The sequence below is a fragment of the Chlorocebus sabaeus genome, chromosome 20, assembly GCF_047675955.1.
Source record: "Chlorocebus sabaeus isolate Y175 chromosome 20, mChlSab1.0.hap1, whole genome shotgun sequence".
Lineage (NCBI taxonomy): Eukaryota > Metazoa > Chordata > Mammalia > Primates > Cercopithecidae > Chlorocebus > Chlorocebus sabaeus.
This window is the reverse complement of record NC_132923.1, coordinates 15147210-15171715: the sequence shown is the minus strand read 5'-3', so window position 1 is coordinate 15171715 and position 24506 is coordinate 15147210. Positions and strand designations below refer to the sequence as shown.

Here is a 24506-nt window from a genome sequence, read left to right as displayed (position 1 = left end):
GTTTGGTGGAGGAGACCAAAACATAAGCAGATAATTTTAATGAAATAAAGGTATTTTTAATAGTGCTTTCCTACAGTTATATGAGTAACCAAAAATACAAAATATCCACTTCTAAAATGTAACTTTTCAAATATAAAATCATGTAGAACCACCAATATAATAGAAACAAGATTTCAGGCACTGGGCTAGAACAAGGGCCCATCCCGCCAAGGGTTCTATTTGACAGATGTGAGGGGTTGTAAGAGGCATGGATTGTGACTCATGCCTTGGATCCTTGCTCACCTTCTACCACTCCCTGAGTCAGTTTTGCTCTTCTAATCTGCACCTGCTAATCTTGGACTTTTACATGAGGCAACTGATACTTTGTTTGTGCCACTGAATTTTTTGTTGTATTTATAGCAACTTAGCGGACTCTAATTAACATGAATATGTTTTGGAACTGTCAAACTTTTTTTTTTTTTTTTGAAACAGGCTCTCACTCTGGCACTTGGGCTGGAGTGCATGGTGAAATCATGGCTCACTGCAGCCTCTATCTCCTGGGTTCAAGCAATCCTCCCACCTCAGCCTCCTGAGTAGGGACTGCAGCTGTGTGCCACCACATCTGGTAATTTTTGTATTTTTTGTAGAAATGAGGTTTCACTATGTTGCTCAAGCTGGTCTTGAACTCCTGGGGTCAAGTGATCCACCTGCCTTGGCCTCCCAAAGTGCTAGGATAACAGGCATGACCAACAAGGCCAGCCTGTAAAATATTTTAAAGACTAGTATCTTTCACAAAAGTGTTCAGCTATAAATGTGAATTTATACTAAAATAGTATCTTTTAAAAGTAAAATTCTGAAGACAGTGTTTCAACACAACCATTTTATATGCTGGATGTTAACTTAAAATGAATTATTTGTAAATTGGATAATTTTGAATGCACTAGAAGAAATGCCTAAAGGAAAACATGAATACTTTTATAAACTGAGTATTAATTTCTTCCTACTGAATCAGTTTTACAAATAATGCAAGAATTTCTTTTAAACTCTAGTAAACAATGTAATTTTATTTTAATGTCCCCCTACTTCAATTGTGTCTTATAATCAATTGCTTTCGAATGTAGCAAATATGTTTTGTGTTGTTTTAAAAATTACTTATACAATGTTTTAAACCTTGACTCAAATTTTCTCTCTCAGCTAGCTGACAATTTGCAAGTGAGTCAATTTCTTCATTGACCAATAACTTGATACACCCAAATTAACATACAGACTCAACTCAATTACTCATGCTATTACAAAAGAGCAATATTATGAGTGAGAAATAACAATGACTAATTCCAAGATAACGCATGAGGCTTTTGAAGGAGTGTATGGGTATGGATGCACTTGCATGTGGAACTCGGTTTGCAGAGTTTCTGCAAAGGCCCATCCCAGGAAGAGCTTTCGAACAATACAGTCTCACTTCTACTCAGATGCTATCCTGTTTTCCAATTCTATTACATTTGCATTTTGCCTATATTCATTCAGCAAAGTCTCTTTTGGAGGCCCCTTTTTTTTTTTTTTTTTTTTTTTCTTTGAGATGGAGTCTCACTCTGTCGCCCAGGCTGGAGTGCAGTGGTGTGATCTTGGCTCATTGCAAGCTCCATGGAGGCCACTTTTAAATGTCATCTTTGTAAGATAGAATAGGCTTGAAGCTTCTTTGAGGGACAGTTGCCAAGGAAAGGTGCCTGACAAGCATTGGACTGTGACATGAGTGAGAAACATACTTTTGCTGAGTTAAAATGTGGAGAGCTATTTGTTCAGCAGTAAACCCTTAATAAGTCAATCCTGACTAGTGCAAGAGTCATTTCTAGCACAGCATCTGTTGGGAAAAAGCTGAGTGTTGGGAAGAAAGCCGAGGCAGGGCTTGCATGTCTGACATAATGTCCTCTGCAATGTGTGTAGACTTGCTGGCTCCTTGCTTCTAGCCCTCCAAGCTCCTAGATTGATTGTATTCCCATTATCTCAAATAGCAGAATATGTTCCATATAAATGCTAAACCGTCACAGCTGTAGATCATGAGCCTGCCCTTTTGACCCCCCACATTCTCACCACCTGTTTCTCTGTTGGATTACCAATAAATATTGGGCTCCCAGAGCTCGCGGCCTTCGCAGCCTCCACAATCGCAATGGTCCCCTGGTCTCACTTTACTTCTCAAACTGTCTTTTCTCAGTCCTTTGACTCTGCCAGACTTCGTCGCCCCCACGACCGGGTGTTGGGTTTGATCTCCCCAACATCATCCATTCTATGCCTGCTATGTGCTAGGTACTTTGTTACTCAGAGAGGAGGAAGGGAAAGTGCATATCTGAAAAGGATGAGGAGATAAATCACAGACATCACAGTAGGCTGAAAACATGGTCCCCAAAGATACCCGTGTCCTAAGCTGCAGAAACTATGGATGTTATAAGATAATACATGTAAAGTGCCCACACATGGCCTGGCACATATTGGAGTTCAAGTATTAGTTGGCATTAATTGTAAAAAATTATTTTATTTTCTAACTTAAAAATGTTTTCACTAATTTAGTTTGAATTGACAAATAACAATTGTCTATATTTATGGAATAATAGTGAAAAATTTAAAATGACTTCATAAGTGTTCATCAAGATGGGGAAGGACTATATTACATATTATATTTAATGAGATGAATTTATACTGACATGAAAAAATTAGGAAAGATTTTAACCAGCATGGCCCTTATTTCATTTGTATAGTTTCCAGGGCAGAGGGCAGGAACAATCTGGGCAAGCACATTTAAAGCTTCAACTAATATGCTAGGGTAAATCACGTTCACTCATATTCCATTGGCCAAGACAAATCACAGGGGTTCTTCCTAGTAGGAAGCACTGCAACTCATATGACTAAGGGCATAAATGTATAACCATCTTATGGAGAGAAAGTGGATAGTTAGGAACAGTAATACAATCTATCAAAGCTGGTTAGAGCCTACCATGGAGTAGATATCCCACAGTGTGTGTGTGCATGTGTGTTTCTGTTTACCTTTATGATATGACCCATATCTGTGGGCCACACATATGGGGAAAACACTATGCCTGTAGACACCCCAAGCAAATGAGATTACCATGGAACCTCAATAATGAGGGATAACTTCCAATTTCTTAAGTCTCCACTGATGAGATGCGGATATTTGAGTGACCCCCAGGCTCATTCCCAAGTAAAGGTTTTTGATCCTTCATAATACCTTGGACTTTCAAATTTGTATTTAGTTTCTTGTGAAAAAAAGTTGCATTTAATTTTTACAACAGCATTATAGGATAGCTACTATTATCCTTATAATTTACTATGCATTATGGACCTTTCAGAAGCACTCTGATTGTTAAAACCCTCTAAATAGGAAGACTAATTATACATGCCATTTTTGAGCAGTTTGAGGGGATAGAGGTGGGGGAACTTCCTTGCATCAAAGTTATAACTATGCCTCAGGGATAGATACATGTGCAACAGAACCCAGAACAGGTATGCTCATTTTTCAAACCTAAAACCCAGGCTTTGTAGGATTAGGGCAAAAAAAAAATAGCTTTGGATTCTTGTCAATCAGAGGAGGAAGAAGGTCATAGAGAGTTCTTAGGGTCATAATTTTACATTGCCTAAAAATATTTTAGAGTAGGCTGAATCATGAGAAACATTTTGGCTTGATATGGTTATATTATGGAGACAACCTGTCCCCTACATGGAAATATTGTCCCGGGATTCTTGGGGTGTTGCCTTGTCAGACAGAAACCTCTGTGGCCATTGGGGCACAAATTTTGCTCGAGCCTGTTGGGCTTGTTCGGTCCATTCAGCCTGGCAGGCTGTACTTGGCTTGTGCTACCAGCCTGGATCCCATGCCTGCCAAGGGCCAGCCAGATGCAGAGCAGAGAGGGGTATGTGAGCAAACATGGGGTCCAGCTACTGTGCACAGCGAGGCATGCCAGGTGTGGTAAGGTGGGCAGCTCCAGGTGCCAGTATGGGCACTGACTCCCTATGAGGCTGCAGCTGGACCAGACGTACCACAAGCAGCTTTCATGGTTGGCACTGGGGGATGCAGTGGTACCTGGAAGCTTGGAGATGCCAGGAGCTACAGAACCCCAAAGAGGGTGTCACAGCCCTGGCTTGGTGAGCTCCTAGGTCTGGGCTTCCCGAAGGGCTGCAGCTCCTCTCTCCTTCTCTCTTCTATCCTTCTTGTTGCCCACAAGGTGGCAAACAATGGGCATGTTTCATCCCTGTTTGTGTTACAACTCTTTTCGGGTCCTGAGTTCTTGTCCTGCGTCCAGGTAGAATGACGTAAGTGGACAAGTGGAGGGTGAGCAAGGTGAAGAAGAACTTTATTGAGTGACAGATGTGGGGAAAAGAAAGAAAGATCAGCCTGTTACTGTGTCTATATAGAAAGAAGTAGACATAAGAGACTCCATTTTGTTCTGTATTTGAGATGCTGTTAATCTGTGACCCTACCCCCAACCTTGTCCTTGCAAGAGACATGTGCTGTGGTGATCAAGGTTTAATGGATTTTGGGCTGTGCAGGATGTGTCTTTGTTAAACAAGTGCCTGAAGGCAGCTTGCTGGTTAAAAGTCATCACCATTCTCTTAATTTCAACTACCCAGGGAGTACAGGGCCAAAGGTCGCAGGGACCTCTGCCTAGGAAAGCTAGGTATTGTCCAAAGTTTCTCCCCATGTGATAGGCTGAAACAATGCTGCTAAAAGGTTTATGGAGATGTTTGCATATGCATCTCAAGGCACAGCATTTTCCTTTAAACTTATTCATGTCACAGAGGTTTTTGTTCATATGTCTTACTGCTGATTTCCTCCCTACAATGATCCTATTGTCCTGCCACTCCCTTATCTTTAAGATGGTAAAGATAATTATCAATAAATACTAAGGGAACTCAGAGACCTGGCCGGGCTGGCGTGGGTCCTCTGTAAGCTGAGCGCCGGTCCCCTGGGCCCACTTTCTCTTTCTCTATACTTTGTCTCTATGTCTCATTTCTTTTCTTAAGTCTCTCATTCCATCTAACGAGAAACACCCACAGGTGTGGAGGGGCAGGCCACCCCTTCAACAGAACAGCTCAGAGGAGACCCACATTGGGTAGCTCCTCTCCACATGGAGGTTATCCCATTGAGTGTTCAGTTCTCAGCAAAGACGAGACCCTGGAGTGGATAGCTCCTCTCTGCAGCTGGTAGTCCCAGCGTCTACTCAGCTCTCACAGAGAGGAGACCCTGGAGTAAGCAGCTGCTTTCCTCAGCTGGTAGGTCATCATCAACTCCTCAGCTCTCAGCAGAGAGGAGACCCTGTGGTGGGTAGCTCCTCTCCGTGGCCGGTCATCCCATCGTCTCAAGTCTGACTGAGTCTGGGGCCTTTGCAGGCCTCAGAGGAGAGGAAGTGCACACCTACTGGTCCATAGGCACTCAGATAAAACACCACAAGTTCTCACTCTTGTCTTTGGGACCAGCATCCCAGCCTCCAGGCTTCAGGCCCCACCCAGCTTGAGGGTACGTCTTCACCAGTGACCTGCTCCCTTCCACCCAGGAGCCTGCCTCCTGCTGCCATTCATGGCACCCAGACTGTTCGTGCAAAGGGGCACCTGCAGGCAAGCACAGAGGCTGAGCTGCCCTCAGCACCCCCTCACCCTCCCTCCCATGCTGGCACCCAAAGTCCAGAGGGGGCCAAAGCCACATGTCAGTGCTGCCTGGATGGGCGCACACCCAGCCAGGCTGCGACAGCACCCAGCCTCAGCTCCAACCTTGCTCTGGGAATGGAGCGGGTGCTGGGAGCAGGGAGAGGCCAGCAATGGGAGCAGACACCTCTTAGCCTGCAGGAACAGGAGGGGCCTTCCAGGGCCCCCAAGAGTGCAGAGATGACCAGGTCTGCAGCTGTGGCTTGAGTAGCTATAGCTGCACCCAGGAGGGTGGGGCGCCTGCCTGCTCCAGGCCCCCAAAAGCACAGGGAGGCCCAGTTGGTGGACATGACTTGGGCAGCTGCAGCTGTGCCTGAGAGGGTAGGGCTCCTGCCTGCTCTCAGCCCCAAAGAGCACAGGGATGCCCAGGTCTGCAGCTGCAGCTGGGCAGCCACAGCTGCGCCTGGGGAGCAGGGAGCTCCTGCCCTGCCAACTCAGAAGGAGGCAGGGCTTCCACCTGCTCCTGGTTCCCCCTGGCTCCATGGAGCTGGCAGCCCTGCTGTGCCACCCCCATTGCAGCTGGCTTCATGAGAGCAGCTGCTCTAGACAGGCCATCACTGCCATCAATATGTCACAAAAGTTAAATTTCCAGAGTTGGCAAACTCAAAAGCTTTCAGGGACTAGACAGGTAGATTGCATAAATATTGTGCTGCTGGCTAGAGAACATAAAGAATGAAATTCTATGTGACCAATGTGATGGCACGGCACAACACTCAAAAGGCATCTGGTTAAAAAGGGAAATACCATCCTTTCAAACAAAAAGACTGTGGGCAAATTTTGATGCCTACAATTTCTAAACAATGTTCTCGAAGATTTACTTGATAATATTCCTGTTTTACAACCTTACCTTTGATAGTAAAAGGGAGTGGCAATTCTCTGAGGTGACTGGGCAAGAGTCCTATGAAACCAACTTACTTTTTTTCTATACTTCTATACTCTGGTATATTTTCCCTGGCTTTCCGGGTTCTAAATTTATTACATGTTATTTCATGACAAAGAGGTATACTGGTATTAAAAGTCAAAATACAGTTTTTCATTTCTTGCAAGAAAGAAAACCCAAGTGTTTTTCATCCCAGCACAAAAATTTTCCACCCATGAGCACTGACCTAATTCTAACCTAAGCCCAAAGTTCCAAGTTCATTTACTCAAGAGGTCTGAATAAATGTTCACTTTGCTCACAGCTTTTATCCGATTTCCATATCTGACTCACTAGGTGCTTCCAACTGGTGCCCTGATGTTACCTAACAGAGCAAGGACATAACGAACAGCAAACATAACTTGTTTCTTAATCTGTGCTTAATCCACGTTTGTTTTGGTAGTGTTTGCACATGCTAAGTTAGCATTAATCTCATGGAGTTGCTGTTGCCAAAGGATATATCCTTTCTGTGGAGGAATAAAACAAAGAATTAACAAAAACAGCATGATTGTATAACCTGAACAATGAATGAAAAATGAGTTGAGACTAAATTTTATTCTGGCAGTTAATGATGACTCATTAGAAAACACTGGACCAACTTCCTAAACTTTCTGTGCCTTGGTTTGCCCATCTGTGAAATGCACTCTCTGTACTTCAAAGTTAAAACAATCATATGCCCTAGACTTTAAAATTGTCCCACAGGCACCTCATTCAAACATTCAACAATATTTATTGAGTGCATACTATGTGCCCAACACTGTTGGTACAAATCCAACATACCCCCAGTTGCTTGGGCCACATCCCTGAAACCAACCATTGCTTTTCCATTTCTACTAGACGCTCAATCAGTGAATCCTATAGGCTCTATCTTTTCAATATCTAGTATCAGACCACTACTCACCACTCCACTATCACCATGCTGGCCCCAAAACTATCAATTCTTGCCCAGACTACTGCAGTAGTTTCCAAACTACCTCCTTGCTTCCATCCTGATCATCTACAGATCTCTTCATACAGTATTCAGAGCTAAACCTTTCTATGTGTCACCGCACTGGCAGACTTGGAGTCTCTCAGTTACCTTTCTTAGCTGTATTTGTTGGAACCTAGGTTTAGATTCCTTCCTGGGATAGGGGGTCGTCTCGAGAGACCACTCAACACGGGAGTCACAGCAGAGAGATTTATTACTAGCGCGCTAGGGTCCTCTGCATAAAGGTGGCAAAGGACCCCGATTGCTTGTTACAGGTAGTTTATATAGGCAAACACCACCGGTTCAAACAAGGCGCGAAATTCAAACAAAGCTTGAGGTGCGAGATTCAAACAAGGCTTAAGGTTCAAAATGATTGGAGCCAGCTATGGTGCGAGCAGGGTGTGTCTTTTCTGATTGGTTGGGGTAGGCTAGTTCTCTGATTGGTTGGGGTGGGCTCGTATGAGGGGTTTCTCCTGGAATTATTTTTCTGTTTGCGTTCCGGGGATATTGGGTGTTTACTAAGGGGCCATCTGGTGTTGGGTGGGTCTGAGTGGCCATCTGGTGTTGGGTGGGTCTGAGTGGGTTGTTTTTCTAAGTTTCAAAATGGCCTAACTTAAGTTTCTAATTTTTATTAAGTTTCTAATTTGTATTCCTTTCATATTTTAGGTGCCAGACTCAGTATACCAACAGTCTACTTAGCTTATAACTAGGACTGTATCATCTGGTATTCTGTTACAACAAACGTACTTTAAGTTAAAAATAATAAACAGGCTTGTATGTAAGTGGCAAGTGCTTGATATGGCTGCTTCAGCAGATAAGTCTACTGGTAGAATCTAGAGGGGAGGAAATAAGTCAAACATGGAGACCAAGATGCAAAAACCACTCATGAGTAGCCACATAGGACAGAGGTCCCTCTGGAGAAGCCACCAAAGGATATAAATCTGTCTTCAGGTTTGTTTTGAGAAAACACCCAAGCAGGAAAGCTGCTGTACAAAATTACTGTTGCCCCATTATGTGACTCTGTTTTACTTTTCTCTTAGCATTAATCCTACCTGATTTTTATTTATTGCTCTTCTCCTCCTTTTAAAACATAAGCTCCAGGAGATCAGTGGCCTCTATCTTCAGTACCATAAAGAGTGCTTGGCACATAGTACATGATTCAGTCAGTATTTATGAATGACTCAAGACACAAAAATAGCTTCATAAAACAGTGCTTTGCTTGAGTTTTTATGAATAAACCAAACAGAAGTCATCCCTTTTGTAGCTCAGAACGAATTTCTCCCTTTTGTTTTAGGGGAAGATGAGAATAATGGAGGGTGCAACTTTAACATGAGTTTACTGAAGAAGGAAGCACCAAGATTAACCTAAATGAGAATACTATTCTAATGACATTAGCCAGAGAATAATATCATTCCTGTACCAGTACTGCCAATTACCATTACAAGTCACAATATCTTCATTTACAATGTGAGGACAATTATAACACCTAATTATTGGTTATTGTGAGGGTTAAATAAGAAAACATACTTAATGCCCTTAGGACACCACCTAGAACTTCATCAATAAATGCAGCTATTTTGTTATTATCATATTTATATTAGTGATGTAGTACATGATAAATCCACTCAAAGCTGATGTTGAGTCACTGAACACATTGCCTCAATCTGCTCGCCATAATGCATTCGAGATACCCACTGCAACAATGACGTCTTTGGTGATTTTAATTTACTACTATTCAGAGGTTCCCAGTTTTGGCCTACAGGTCACAGGCAGTAAGAAATGGATTTCAGGGACTAAACCAACTTATCACTATGTAAACCGATCAAGGACAGTTTGATCTTGTCATGAATAACTGGAGGGCATGGAACAAGTCCTTCTCACTTCTACAACCCCCAGGGCCCAGCGGAGTATCTGACACATGATAGTCGATATTGATTAAATAATAAATGAATGAAGAGCATATGCCACCTCCTTGACGGGCAGTTCAGGCAACCAGACGCCCTGCGCGTGATCAGACGCCTAGCGCTTCAGAAGCATAACTAGTGAGAACTGGGCGGCCCTTCAACTCCGTACTGCAAAAACTGCCTAAGCCGGAGGGTAACTGCACCAGCTCCGCTCCGGAAATCGTGGCAGGACGCGCCCTCTGGCGGCGCCTCGCTCGCAGGTGGGCCCCAGCGCGCCGCCGCTCGCCCCCGCGCGTTGGGAGGTTGGGAGGGAACTGCACGCAGGGGCGCGCGGGGCGGGGCCTCTATTGGCCTGATGGAGCGTGCGGGCGCTGCCAGCCGCGGGGGCCAAGCGCCTGGCTTCTTACTGCGGCTTCATACTGAGGGCAGAGCCGAGGCGGCGCGGGCGCGGGTGCAGGAGCAGGACTTACGGCAATGGGGGCTGACAGGTGAGCGGGCTCCGGGCGGACTTCGCCCAGGCGGGCCAACCTGTTGGGACTGCCTCTTGCGGGCCGGAGGCGCAGCGGGTGGGCCGCCCGGTGGGCTGTTTACCCGCCGGCGCCAGGGCCTTCCTTCGCTCCTGCCGTGGGCGGAGAGAAACCGCGCCCGGGCCTGCTGGCCACGTCCCCCGCCTGCGCGGCGCGCGGGGCGGCGGACGCGGGATGAATGAGGTCGCAGTCCCGGGAGCCAGGCCCGGCCCCCGGCCTGTGGAGGGGAAACATGGTGACATCAGCGCCACCTGCAGGCCTCCGATGAGGAGTTGGACGGCGTGGTGCACCAAGCATGTAGGCTTCCAGTTGCAGTTACAGTGGGTTTGGGTCCTGGCCTGGGGAGTTTATTAGTTGTTTCTGTAAAACGATCAACTCATCTCCTAGCTTCAGCTTCTCCGTTTACTGTGTGCGCGCAGTTATTGGAGAATTCGCCACTGATTAATTCTCCCAATCGAGTTACGTGCGGTAGTGAGCGGACAGACTCAAGCAAAGCACTGTTTTATGAAGCTATTTTTGTGTCTTCAGTCATTCATAAATACTGACTGAACCACGCACTATATGCCAACTTAGCTTGTCCGCTCACTACCGCACGTAACTCGATTTATTGACACTAGCCCTTGCGGAGAGTCTGCAAAGCGCGAACCTTGCAGGCCCCGCAGCCCTGCAGCTGCACTGCTGACGGTACTTACTGCAGCCCCAGACCCCGCTCTCCTCCCAGGTCTGCGCTGACTCGCCGCTGAACCCCCAGCCTCGTTTTCCTTATTTACAAATGGGGAACGTAGTGTGTGCTTTGTATTAACAGAATCGTGCATCAGTAATAATAATACAGTCGTTTATTCATTACTGATTAAATGCTACTGGGAGCGTATTCTTAGGCATTGGCTACAGAGATGAGCTAAACAAATATGGACCCTTCCTACCTAGAGTTTTAGACTAGTGAGAGTGCATTTAAAAGTATAAACAATAACTTAAGTGCTCAATACCATGAAAGAGTGAGGTTTTTCATTCTAGGAATGAAACAAAAGGTGCAGTTCTGTGTTCAGCTTAGAAGAGAGAAGGATGAAGTTGAATGGAGAGGATGCAGATGGGAAAGAGAAAGACCTCGCCTTGATTCCCTGAGTCTGTAAGAATTTGTGGCTGTAAGGAGTATGTATCCAGTTTAAGTACGAGCTTGTCGACTGGTTTGACTTTATCTTAAGTTGATGTTTGTGGTGTTTGCCTATTTCCTTTCAAGTGTTGGGAATGGTTCTTTAAGAACTTGTGTGAGAGAGGGCTCAGAAAAGTGTGCCAGTTGATACTTAGCTGTGGATAATATGCCGGGAGAAACGTACATATGGGCAAGTGTTTCAGTGAAAATGAGGAGACAAGAGGTTGCAAGTTTGAGTTGATGGAATGGAGTGAGTAAATTCAGAATTAAGTAGGCAAATGTGGCAGCTTGGATAAATTGGTAGTGGAGAGAAGGAAAACAAAAAAGCAGGGTCAAAGGAATAGGTACTGAATATTACAACTTGTAATTTCTATTTCTGTTTACCAGAATAAACTAGTATTATGAGAAACTATTCTTCATGAGTTGGTTAAAAAAATTCTTACTGCTTTTTTTTTCTTTTGGTTACAGAAGTAGTACGTATTTTCAGTAAAACATTCAGGGAAATAGCCTATGCATAAAGAAATAAATATTAATCTCCATAATCTCCTTACTGTTAACATGTTCTCTATCCTGTATAATTTCCTTTACCTTCTGGTGGAGGGGGAAGGTGCAAAAATGGAGTTTGATGTACATGCTTTTGGGAAATCATAACTTTTTTTCTTTATCATTCAGTCTTCTTCAACATCATTTTTAATGGTTACAGTGTTTCAGTATATGGAGGTACCATAGTTTAGACAGTCCCTCTTCTTGGTATTTATTTAGGTTCTTTTTTTTGCTATTGTAAGTAACACTAATAAATATCCTTGTAACCAAATATTTATTATAGCTATGGACATTTAATTCCTGAAAAGTACTATTTCTAGAATAAAGAATATGCAAAATTTTTGCTTATTTCTCCATACTCTCAGTAACACTAGTATTTTCTAATTTCAGAAGTTAACATGTTATTGTATTGTTTAATTTAATGTTTATTTGGTTACCAATATTGATGGACATTTGGATATTCATCTTTGGATCATGAAATTACCTTAGGACTTTTTGTTTCTGGAATATGCAGACCTATTACTTCTTGCTATTTTGCTTGCTGTTTCACTACTTGTCATCTCCCTGACAGAAGGGCAAAAGAATCTACATCTGGAGGTTAAAAAACTAAAGACTACCTTTCCCAAACCCCACCCTAGTTTGGTTGTAAATGTGACTTGGCTTTAGCCAGGCACATGACTGTGGGAGATTTAGAAGGGGAAAGTGAGGGAAAGGACTCAGAGGGGTTTGGGTTTTCTGCTTCCCTCTTGGCTACTACCTCATGGGTCTCCGGGTGGGTACAGAGCATTCATTTCGTTATCACGGTTGATAGGTTCCTGGAGCTGACCGTACGGTGGCCTCCTGGTTGGTTCCTGGCTTCTAGGTCATGGAGGTAGATACTTCCTTGGTGTGCCTGTTCTGTGGTGCTTGATTTAGCAGTTGCACCCAGAAGATCAGCCTGGATGTTACTCCTCCAGCCCTTTCGACAATTTTGTGGTTATCTAATTCCCTGTATTACATCCTTTTCTGCCTAACCTACCAAGGGTAATTTCTGTTTTTTGCTGTTGACTCCTAAGTGTTAAGTATTGTTATCTTTGTGGATGTAATTCCATATTATTTTTGAAAATTCAACTTTTTTTTTTTTGAGACAGGGTCTCACTCTGTCGCCCAGGCTGGAGTGCCGTGGCCCACTGCAGCCTTGACCTGCTGGGCTTAAGTGATCCTCCCACCTCAGCCTTCTGAGTAGCTGGGACTACAGGCATGAGTCACCAGTTGTAAGAAATAATACAGAAAGATCCCATGTAACTTTTACCCAGTTTCCCCTCATGGTCACATCTTGCAGTGTGGTACACTATCACATTGTGTGTGCTTGCACCGATGGTACGCTATCACAACAAGATATTGGCATTGGGACAGTCAAATCCAGAACATTTTCCATCTCCACAAGGATCCCTCAACTTGCACTTTGGTAGCTATACTCACCTCCCTTCTACCTCACCACTAACTTAACCCCTGGCAGCCGCTAATCTGTTCTCCATTTCTATAATTTTGTCATTTTGAAAATGATATGTGAGTAAAATCATACAACATGTAGCCTTTGGGGACTGGCTTTTTTCATTCAGCATAATTCTCTGGAGATTGATCCAGGTCGTTGCATGTATCAATAGTTTCTTTTTATTGCTGAGTAGTACTCCACAGCACAGTATACCACAGTTTGTTTTACCACTCACCCACTGAAGGATATCTGAGTTGTTTATAGTTTGTGACTATTGCCAAAAAAGAAAAGAAAGATACTGTAAACATTTGTGGATAGATTTTGTATGAAAATAAATCTTCATTTCTCTGTAATAAATGCCTAGGAGTTCTGTGAGTGGGTCATATGGTAGTTGCATGTTTAGGTTTTAAAGAAATTGCCAGACTTTTTCCAAAGTAGCTGTACTATTTTACATTCCCACCAGCAATGTATGAGTGATTGAGTTTAGATTCTCTGCATCCTTGCCAGCATTTGATATTGCCACTTTTTTATATTGACTATTCTAATGTATGTGTAATGGTATCTCATTGTGGCTTAGATATGAATTTCCCTATTGGCTAATGAAATACGTAACCTCTTTGATAAAATGTCTTCTTCTGTCTTTTGCCCATTTTAAAATAGAATCCTTTGTTGTTTTTTTTTCCACTGTTGAGTTTTGACATACTCTAGTCTTTATATACTCTAGATACTGGTATTTTCTCAGATATATGTCTTACAAAGTATCAGGGGAAACCCCGCCCCGATATTCAAGATATTCAACGTGGGTTCTTTTCTATTTCTCTAAGCGTTGTCTGGTCTGAGAAATAAAGGGAAAGAGTACAAAAGGAGAAAATTTAAAGCTGGGTGACTGGGGGAGACATCACATGTCGGCAGGTTGCGTGATGCTCCCTGAGCCGTAAAACCAGCAAGTTTTTATTAGCAATTTTCAAAAGGGGAGGGAGTGTACGAATAGGGTGTGGGTCACAGAAATCACGTGCTTCACAAGGTAATATCACAAAGCAAATGGAGGCAGGACGAGATCATAGGACCACAGGATGGGGTGAAATTAAAATTACTAATGAGGTTTTGGGCATGCATTGCCATTGATAACATCTTATCAGGAGACAGGATTTGAGAGCAGACAACCTGTCTGACCAAAATTTATTAGGCGGGAATTTCCTTGTCCTAATAAGCCTGGGAGCGCTACAGGAGACTGGGGCTTATTTCATCCCTTCACCTTCGACTGTAAAAGGCAGCCACCCCTAAAGCAGCCATTTCTGAGGCCTACCCTCAGGGGCCATTCTCTTTCTCAGGGATGTTCCTTGCTGAGAAAAAGAATTCAGCGATATTTCTCCTATTTGCTTTTGAAGGAAGAGAAATAAGACTCTGTTCCGCCCAGCTCACTGGCAGTCAGAGTTTAAGGTTATCTCTCTTGTTCCCTGAACATTGCTGTTATCCTGTTCTTTTTTCAAGGTGCCCAGATTTCATATTGTTCAAACACACATGCTCTACAATTTGTGCAGTTAACGCAATCATCACAGGGTCCTGAGGCGACATATATCCTCCTCAGCTTATGAAGATGACGGGATTAAGAGATTAAAGACAGGCATAGGAAATCACAAGGGTATCGACTGGGGAAGTGATAAGTGTCCATGAAATCTTACAATTTATTTTCAGAGATTGCAGTGAAGACAGGCATAAGAAATTATAAAAGTATTAATTTGGGGAACTAATAAATGTCCATGAAATCTTCACAATTTATGTTCTTCCGCCGTGGCTTCAGCCTGTCCCTCCCTTTGGGGTCCCTGCGTTCCTACAACAACAAAAGTTTTAAATTTTGGCTAAAATTTATCAATTTATCAATTTTTTTCTCTTACGGATAGTTTTTTTGTGGTTTGGTGTCAAATATAAGAACTCATTGCCTACTCCTAGATCCTAAGGAGTTCTTCCCTAAAAGCTTTACAGTTTCTTATTTAAGTCCATGATCTACTTTGAGTTAATTTTTATTGCACAAATTTTGATATGTTGTATTTCCATTTTTATTTAGTTCAGTGTATTTATTTCCCTGGAGACTTCCTCTTTTGATGGACTGTTTAGAAAGAAGTGTGTTGTCTAGGTTCCAAGTGTTGAGAGATTTGCCTTTAATGTTTCTGTCCATGAATTCTAATTTTATTACATTGTGGTCAGAGAACATACACTCTACAATTTCAGTTCTTTTAAATGTGTTAAAGTTTTCTGGCCCTCCTTTAGTTTGGATATGGATTACTTGTTCCCACCAAATATCATGTTGAAATTTGATCTCCAATGTTGGAGGTGGGGCCTAGTGAAAGGTGTTTAAGTCATGGGGGCAAATCCTCCCTGAATAGATTAATGCTGTCCCTGAGCGGGGAGCAGAGAGAGTGAGCAACTTCTTACTTTTTAGCTTCCAGAAAGCTGGTTGTTAAAAAGAGCCTGGCATTCCCCACCCCTTTCTTCCTCTCTCACCGTGTGATCTCTGTACATGCCAGCCCCACTTCCCCTTCTGCCATTAGTGGAAACAGTCTGAAGCCCTCACCTGAAGCAGATGTTGGTGCCATGCTTCTTGTACAGTCTGTAGAGACATGAGCCAAATAAACATCTTTTATTTATAAATTATCCAACCTCGAGTATTCCATAGCAACACTAAACGGACTAAGACAGGACCTGAATATGTTGTACGGTCCATGGCACTTGAAAAGAATGTGTATTCTCCTGCGTTTGGGTATCAGCAGAGCTTCATTCCTTTCTGGAGGCTCTAGGGGAGAATATATTTCGCAGCATCCAGAGGCTGCCCAGATTACTTGACTCCTGGCCCATTTCCTCCAACTTCAAAGCCAGCAACATTTCATCTCTTTGATCCTTCTCTAGTCAGCTTCCTCTCTAACCACAGCTGTTAAAGATTCTCCGAATGATGCATGTGATTAGATTGTATGTCCATTGCATTATCCAGGCCCACCTGGATAATTCAGAATACTCTTCCCATCTCAGGCCCCTTAGCCTTAATTATATGTTCAGAATGCCTTTTGCCATGTAAGGCAACATACTCACTGATGCCAGAGTCAGGGCTTGGACATCTTTGTGAGGGCCACTATTTTGTCTACCACTTCATCCTTTTACTTTTCACTTATTTAATTATTTTTGGGTTGAATTTCTTGTAGACAATTTATAATTGGGTTATGTTTAAAATCCACTCTGGAAGTCTTTGTCTTTTTTTTGTTTTTTTTTTTTTTGAGATGGAGTTTCGCTCTTGTTGCCCAGGCTGTACTACAATGGCGTGATCTCGGCTCACCGTAACCTCCTGCCTCCCAGGTTCAAGTGATTCTCCTGCCTCAGCTTCCTAAGTAGCTGGGATTACAGGCATGCGCCACCACACCCGGCTAATTTTGTATTTTTAGTATAGAGACAGGGTTTCTCCATGTTGGCCTGGCTGGTCTTGAACTCCCTACCTCAGGTGATCCTCTCGCGTCAGCCTCCCAAAGTGCTGGGATGACAGGTGTGAGCCACTGTGCCCAGCCGAGTCTTTGTCTTTTAATTGGTATACTTATACCATTTATGTTTCATGTAATTATTACTGTGAGCTTAACTCTGCCATCTTATTTTTATTGTTTTTAATTTATCTGTTTTTGTTTTCTTTTTCTTGCCTTCTTTTGAATTATTTGAACATTTTTTAGAATTTTAGTTTTATTTACAGTGTTTTTTAGTTTATCTCTTTGTATAGCTTTTTAGTGGTCGTTACAGGTATTATATATAAATGTATATGTGTGTGTATAAAATCACAGACTACTAATACTGTCATTTTACCTATTTGAGTAAAGTACGGAAACATAACTTCCCTTTATATAAACATTACTTCCCTAAATATTTATCTTCCCTTTATATTTTTAGCTTTACCTTCTGTTTATAATTGTCTTAAATATTTCCTTTATATACCTTTAGAACCACGTCAGACACTGTTATAATCTTTGCTTCAGCTGTCAAACATAATTTTAAAAACTCAAGAAAAGGAAAACCTGTTGTATTTACACATATTTTTGAATGCTGCATTCTCACATTCTTCCTGATGTTCCAAGGTTCCATCTTTTATCATTTCCTTTTTTTTCCAAGGGCTTCCTTTAGCCATTCTTTGAGGGTAGGTTTGTTGATGATAAATTCTCTTTGTTTTCCTTCATCTGAGAATTTCCTCTTCATTCCTGAATACTATTTTTCTTGATTACAGGAGTCTGGATTGGAGGTTCTTTTCTTTCAGTATTTGAAACATGTTGTGCCATTTCTTTCTGGCCTTTAAGATTTCTGACAAGAAATCTGCTTGCATTTGAATAGTTTTTCCTCTTTAAGTAAGGTAGTGTTTGGTTTTTTGTTTTGGCTGCATCTAAGATGTTTTCTTTGTCTTTTGTTTTCAGCATTTTAATAATTACCTACCTTGGTGTGTATTTCTTTGGATTTTTTTTTTTTTTCTTTTTTTTTTGAGACAGAGACTCTCCTTGTCACCATGCTGGAGTGCAGTGGTGCTATCTTGGCTCACTGCAACCTCTGCCTCCTGGGTTCAAGCGATTTTCCTGCCTCAGCCTCCTGAGTAGCTGGGATTACAGGCACCCACCACCACACCCAGCTAATTTTTGTATTTTTAGTAGAGACGGGGTTTCACCATGTGAAACCAGGCTGGTCTCAATCTCTTGACCTCATGATCTGCTTGCCTCGGCCTCCCAAAGTGCTGACATTACAGGGGTGAGTCACCATGCCTGGCAGGATTTTGTTATGTTTGCAGTTTACTCAGTTTCTTGAAACTGTAAGTCTTTAGCCAGATTCAGGAAGTTTTCAGCTATTATTTATTTAAGTACTTTTTCAGCCCTATCCTCCTTCACCTTTTTTTATTGGACACCATTGAACAAATGTAAGATCTTTTGTGGTAGTCCTGAAGGTCCCTGAGGTTCATTTGTTTTCACTCTGCTTTCTCTCTTCTGATTGTAATCTCTCTCTAACTTCTGTTCTGTAGAGTTCACTGATTCTTTCCTCACTTCCTTCCATTCTGCTGTTGATGCCATCAACAGCATCAGTAGCCTTTTATTTTGGTTAGCGTATTTTTCAGTTTTAAAACTTCCACTTGGTCTTTCTTTATATCTTTTATTTCTTTGCCGAGATTTCTGTTTCTTACCCGAGGTTTTCTGTTTTTTCAGTTGCTCAAGTGCATCCATAACGTTGAAGCATTTTATCATTACTGCTTTAAGGTCTTTGTCAGATAATTCTACCGTCTGTGTCATCTGGGTGTTGGCACCTATTGATTATCTTTTTCATTCAGTTTAAAATCTTCCCAGTTCTTGATATAATGAATGATTTTTATAATAATTAGAGCCAGGTGTGTGTGTGTGTGTGTTTAAATCATGTTCAAACCTCCTGTTTGACTGTCTGTCTTTGATGCTGCTCTGGCAGGGGAAGAGGGTCTGCTGCCTTGTTATTGCCAGGTGGGGATAGAAGTCCAGGCTCTCCCTTCAGCCTCTGTCCACATCTGGGGATTGGGAAGGGGCTCCTCCTTCCTGCTGGGCGAGGGTGGGAGTTGTGGCTCCCTCCTGAGTCTCTACTGATCCTGCAGGTGAAGGCCAAGGGGTAGGGCCTTGTTACTGGTTGGTGGAGATAAAAATCCCAGCTCCCTACTTGGCCTTCTCTTATACCATCCTGGCTGGGGTGCTGGCGCACTCGTTATAGCTATAGGTGAGAAGTCTATGCTTTCCACTTGGCCTTTGCTGGTGGGGACCACAGGTTTATTCCTGTGCTGTTTACTAGAATAGAGCAGTTATTATCTAAAAGTTTCCTGTCTTGCTAGGCTGCCATTTTCTAGCAGGAGCAGACTTGTGAGGGGTGGGGGTGGGATGGTTTGGCTGTGTCCCCAACCAAATCTCACCTTGAACTGTAATAATCTCCACATGTCAAAAGTGGTGCCAGGTGGAGATATTTGAATCATGGGGTCAGTTCCCCCATATTATTCTCGTGGTAGTGAAGAAATCTCACAAGATCTGATGGTTTTATAAATGGGAGTTCCCTGCACAAGCTCTCTTGTCTGCTGCCATGTAAGATGTGGCTTTGCCCCCCATTTGCCTTCCACCATGATTGTGAGGCCTCTCCATCCATGTGGAACTGTGAGTCAATTAAACCTCTTTCCTTTATAAATTACCCAATCTCAGGTATTATTAGCAGCATGAGAAGAGACTAATATGGGGGGGTTGTGTTCTGATTTTGGTTTTGGTCTACATCAGTTGGTGTTTCCGGTTTGCTGATTTCTTGACCTGTCAGACTGGGATATATAAAACAAAAATAAATTCCAGGGAACTTACTACCCTGTCCTTCCTCAGGTCCCAAGGTCCCTAGCGAGTCTGCTTCTTCACTGCAGCTTTTTTTTTTTTTTTTTTTTTTGAGACGAGTCTCGCTCCCTCGCCCAGGCTGGAGTGCAGTGGCGCAATCTCGGCTCACTGCAAGCTCCGCCTGCTGGATTCACGCCATTCTCCTGCCTCAGCCTCCCGAGTAGCTGGGACTACAGGTGCCCGCCACCACGCCCAGCTAATGTTTTTGCATTTTTAGTAGAGACGAGGTTTCACCGTGTTAGCCAGGATGGTCTTGATCTCCTGACCTCGCGATCTGCCTGCCTCGGCCTCCCAAAGTGCTGGGATTACAGGCGTGAGCCACCGCGCCCGGCAGCTTTCAGAGTTTTGTGCTTGCTTTCTGTAGCATGTCTAGGGTTTTTATTTGTAGTTAGCAAGAGGAATAAGGGAAAATAAGTATACTCCCATCAGAAATAGAAATCTCTGAATTTTCTAATTTATAAAACGGGGATAATACCTACTCCATAGAATCATTATAAGCATTAAATGAGATACTGTAATTTATTTATTATTATTATTTTTTGAGACAGAGTCTCAGTCTGTTGCCGAGGCTGTAGTGCAGTGGCGCAATCTCAGCTCACTACAACCTCTGCCTCCTGGATTCAAGCAATTCCCCCTGCCCCAGCCTCCCAAGTAGCTAGGATTACAGGCATGCACCACCACGCCCAGCTAATTTTTGTATTATTTAGTAGAGACAGGGTTTCATCATGTTGGCTAGGCTGGTCTTAATCTCCTGACCTCAGGTGATCTGCCCGCCTCAGCCTCCCAAAATGCTGGGATCACAGGCATGAGCCTCCGCACCTGGCCTGAGATACTGTAATTTATGTAAAGTGTTTACTGCTCCTTTGGTATTTTGCCTAAGAAAAATAATTTTTAAAATTTTGTACAATTAATATATATTTTGAAGATTTTTTAAAGGTATAAGTTCAACCAGAAAGTTATGTTTTTGCTAATAGTTCTTATATAAAGTATGTTTACGGTTTTTCACCTTCCCAAGATATGGCTATTCTTTGAAATCTGATTTTTTTCACCAAGGGAAAGAGAAAAGAGAGTCAGTAAGCTCCATATTAATTTCACACGTTTTCTGCCATCCCTGTACACAGTTAAGCACCCTTTGTGAAACATCATTTCCATTTTTAAAAACAGCGCTTCTGTGTTGAAGCGTTATTCAATGTAGTCCTAAGTTTTTTCCTTTAGCATTGATGACATATTTAAATGGGTGCAATTAAGCAAGCAGACACATGTACAATCCATGTGTTGTTGCTCTTTGTTCAGTTGTATCAGTAATGCCTCATTTCCCAGAATGGACACTGGTGTGAGTCTCAGGCAGTATAGAGGCCAGATCCCAAGTTGACTTTCTCGTCTATCAAGTGAATCAGCTAACAATGACGGGCTACTTTGGGGCTTTGAATATAAAGGTGAATAAGTTTGCTCAAAAAGTAGTTTGGAAGTCAGCAGATGTTTAGATATCCATAACTCCTCAGCAAAAGATATGGCCAGTGAGGTTTAGAGTTACGTGAATTTAGGCTGTGTTCCTCATTCAAACTCTTAGAACATTGCCTGTGCATGTGCTGAAATGTCTGCTCTTCGGATTTGCTTTATTTTTTGTTTCTAGGGATTCACCTACGCTCTTATCAACTGGAGGGAGTAAACTGGCTCGCCCAGCGCTTCCATTGTCAGAATGGCTGTATCCTGGGAGATGAGATGGGCCTGGGGAAGACATGCCAGGTGTGTTACGATGCGACGAGTACTGCACACTGCCACTGCAGTACCTCCTTATAACTCATTCTGGAGCTGAGAGCTCTGGAGCTAAAACAAAGCTCAGTTTCACAGATGTCCCTGGGATCCAGGCTAACTGGCTCTTGCACCAGGAAAGGGCCTTCCCTGTAGTCTTCTCTGCCTCAGTCATTGCAGTTGCCCTGTTGACTTTATTCAGGGCCAGCAAATGCTACTTGTCCTTTCCTCAGATGTTCACATAGCTCTGCTTTAAGCTCTCTAAAAAGATACCACCTCCAAATTTGTTTTGCTCAAATTTTGTTTAGACTTTTTGCATCTATGTTCATGAAAGACATTGGTCTGTAATTTTCTTGTAGTGTCATTATCTAATTTTAGTATTGGGGTAAAACTGGCCTTGTAGAATGAGTTGAGAAGTATGCCCTTCTCTTCCATTTTCTGGAAGAGTTTATATAGAATTGCTGTAATTTCTTCCTTAAATTCTTGCTAGAATTCACTAGTGACTCCACACTTGTTTTGTAGACATACCTGGATTATAGAATAAAAGATAAACTTTCTCAAAATTGCATCCTCAGGAAAAGCTAGACTGAATGGTTTTAATTCATTAAGTCACTTATTAAAGAATGGTTCCAGGCACAGTTTGGGCTGAGAAAACATAGATAATTTAAAAAGAAAATTATTTCTGTTTTAAAAACTAACTACCACCCTGTAATGTAAGCACTCTAACCATAACCATGAATTGCAGTGAATGTTTTGCATGATTGAACTTTTGTTTTTGAGACAAGGTCTTGCTCTGTCACCCAGGCTGGAATTCAGTGGCATGATCTTGGCTTACTGCAACCTCTGCCTCCCAGGCTCAAGGAATCCTCGGTCTCCTGAGTAGCTGGAACTACAGGCGCAGGCCACCATGCACAGCTTATTTTTAATTTTTTTTTTGTAGAGATGAGGTCTCACTGTGTTGCCCAGGCTGGCCTTGAACTTACGGGCTCAAGTGATCCTCCTGCCTCAGCCTCTCAAAGTGCTGGGATTACAGGTGTAAGCCACTGCACCCAGCCCGTGGCTGAAATTATAGTGCATATATAGTTTGTATTTTGTTAATCTAACAGTGTCACTATAATGTTTTACTTTGTTATATTCTTCACAATCATTATCAACATTGCATAATATTCCATCAAGAGAATTTATAATTTACTTAAATGTTCTACAGATGAGAAACGATGATTCCTCCTCTTTTTGTGCTGTTTAATCTTGATGGAACATCCTTGTGTTTGTAGCTTTCTCAGGATTTTGAATTATATCCTTAGGACAGATTTTTCTCAGAAATAGCTCAGCATTTGAAGATGGAGTCTGTTGACACATTTTTGTTTTAAAATAGGTTATTTTCTCTGTATATTACAGCAACATTCAAGTCATAAGGTGTACTAGAATCTTCTGAAGTATGCTCATTTGCCTTTACCAGTATTTCCATTTTATACCCTTCCTTAAGCTTAGGAGGATCACGTATTGTCTGTTTTCCCCATTAGAATGTGTCCTCCAGGAGGGCTGGGGGTTTTGTCTGTTTTGTTCACTGTTATATCACTGGCGTATACAACAGTGCCTAACAAATAGAAGACACCCTGTAAATACATATGGAAGAAAGGAAAACAGTAGGGGAAGGTGGGAGGAAGTGAGAGAGGAAGGAAAGCATCCTCCCTCGGGAAAGCCTGGCAGGCAGCAGAGGGCCACCATGCGATTGGTGGTTTTTACAGTCATATCTTGGCACTTCTTGCTTAATATTTTCAGAGTATTGCAGATCTTGGTCATCAGTTGGATTTTCATTGATTTTTATTGTCTTTCCTGACTTTTTCTTTACAGTAGAGGTTCAATTACCTAAACATTGAGCCTCATTGCTTGTTAACTACTGAAGTAATTGAGTTCCATAAATTTCCGTGGCAAGTATATTGAGGCTTACATGATTTCGCTCTACGAATGGATTACTCTCCTAATGTGCGGAAGATTGTACGATATTTCTTTGTAAAACAAGTCTTACACAAGTGTGTGTGTTCCCTACAGGATTGTGGGAACTTCATGGTTGTTTCTCATGGAGAAATGTGATCAAAACTGCCTTCTTTTTCTGTGTTCCAGACTATTGCTCTCTTAATTTATTTGGCAGGAAGATTAAATGATGAAGGACCATTTCTGATTCTTTGTCCCTTGTCTGTTTTGAGCAACTGGAAAGAAGAAATGCAAAGGTACAGAGTAGATGTAGCTGAAATTTTATTGTTTATCTTCATTAAGATTTTTTTTTCTGGATGGTGTATAAAATATGATAAAACAACCTATTGTTGTAATTAGTAAGTTTATTCCAGAAAACTTTGAACTTATGCAGTGTAGGTAGACACTGAGGATATAATAGGGGAAGAGTAATTGGCAATTTAAAGGTCAGTAGTCGTTTATAGTAAGTATTGAACTTAGAAGCCATTTTTTGTTTTGTTTTTGTTTTTTTGTTTGTTTTTTTCTTTTGAGATGGAGTTTCACTCTTGTTGCCCAGGCTGGCGCGCAATGGCACGATCTTGGCTTACCGCCACCTCCACCTCCTGCGTTCACATGATTCTCCTGCCTCAGCCTCCCAAGTAGCTGAAATTACAGGCATGCACCACCACACCCAGCTAATTTTGTATTTTTAGTAGAGACGAGGTTTCTCCATGTTGGTCAGGCTGGTCTCAAACTCCCGACCTCATGTGATCCGCCTGCCTCAGCTTCCCAAAGTGTTGGGATGGCAGGTGTGAGCCACCGTGCCCGGCCTATTTTTCATAGTGACGTAGCAAGTAACTAATGTGGAAGAGATCGTTTTATTTTTAAGAGTCAGCACAAGACCTTTTTAGATCTGATCCCTTTACCTGTTCACATAGGAACTTGCTCTGAGGTTCAACCATTACTTTAGATAAGATTCAGAGCCCTAAGACTCTGGTTGTAGGACCTCATGAGGTCGGCACATTGCAATCCTCCCATGAAATGTAATTTTCCAGATATGTACATGCTGTCATATGGATCTAGTGTTTATGTTCATCTACTTCTTTTCTTGGATTCAGATTTGCTCCAGGTCTTTCCTGTGTAACATATGCAGGCGACAAGGAGGAAAGAGCCTGCCTTCAGCAAGACCTGAAACAGGAGTCACATTTTCATGTGCTACTGACTACCTATGAGGTATTCATTC

At 42.4% G+C, this 24506-nt stretch overlaps 2 protein-coding genes across 3 annotated transcripts in view; one reads left to right on the top strand and one right to left on the bottom strand.

Annotated features, from left to right (window-relative positions):
- Positions 1-10168, bottom strand: part of FMO5 (flavin containing dimethylaniline monoxygenase 5) — a 41571-nt gene extending 31403 nt beyond the window's left edge. Inside the window, exon 1 of the mRNA XM_008019339.3 lies at positions 9946-10168. The gene's annotated coding sequence lies outside the window, so the exon portion shown is untranslated. The remainder of the gene's footprint in view (positions 1-9945) is intronic.
- The window catches only part of CHD1L (chromodomain helicase DNA binding protein 1 like), a 54087-nt gene continuing 39382 nt past the window's right edge, over positions 9802-24506 (top strand). For both annotated transcript variants that reach the window (XM_008019336.3, XM_008019335.3), the window contains exons 1-4: positions 9802-9963; positions 21192-21304; positions 23435-23541; positions 24382-24496. In XM_008019336.3, the coding sequence (XP_008017527.2) occupies positions 9831-9963; positions 21192-21304; positions 23435-23541; positions 24382-24496 (468 nt within the window). In that variant the 5' untranslated portion in view covers positions 9802-9830. The remainder of the gene's footprint in view (positions 9964-21191; positions 21305-23434; positions 23542-24381; positions 24497-24506) is intronic.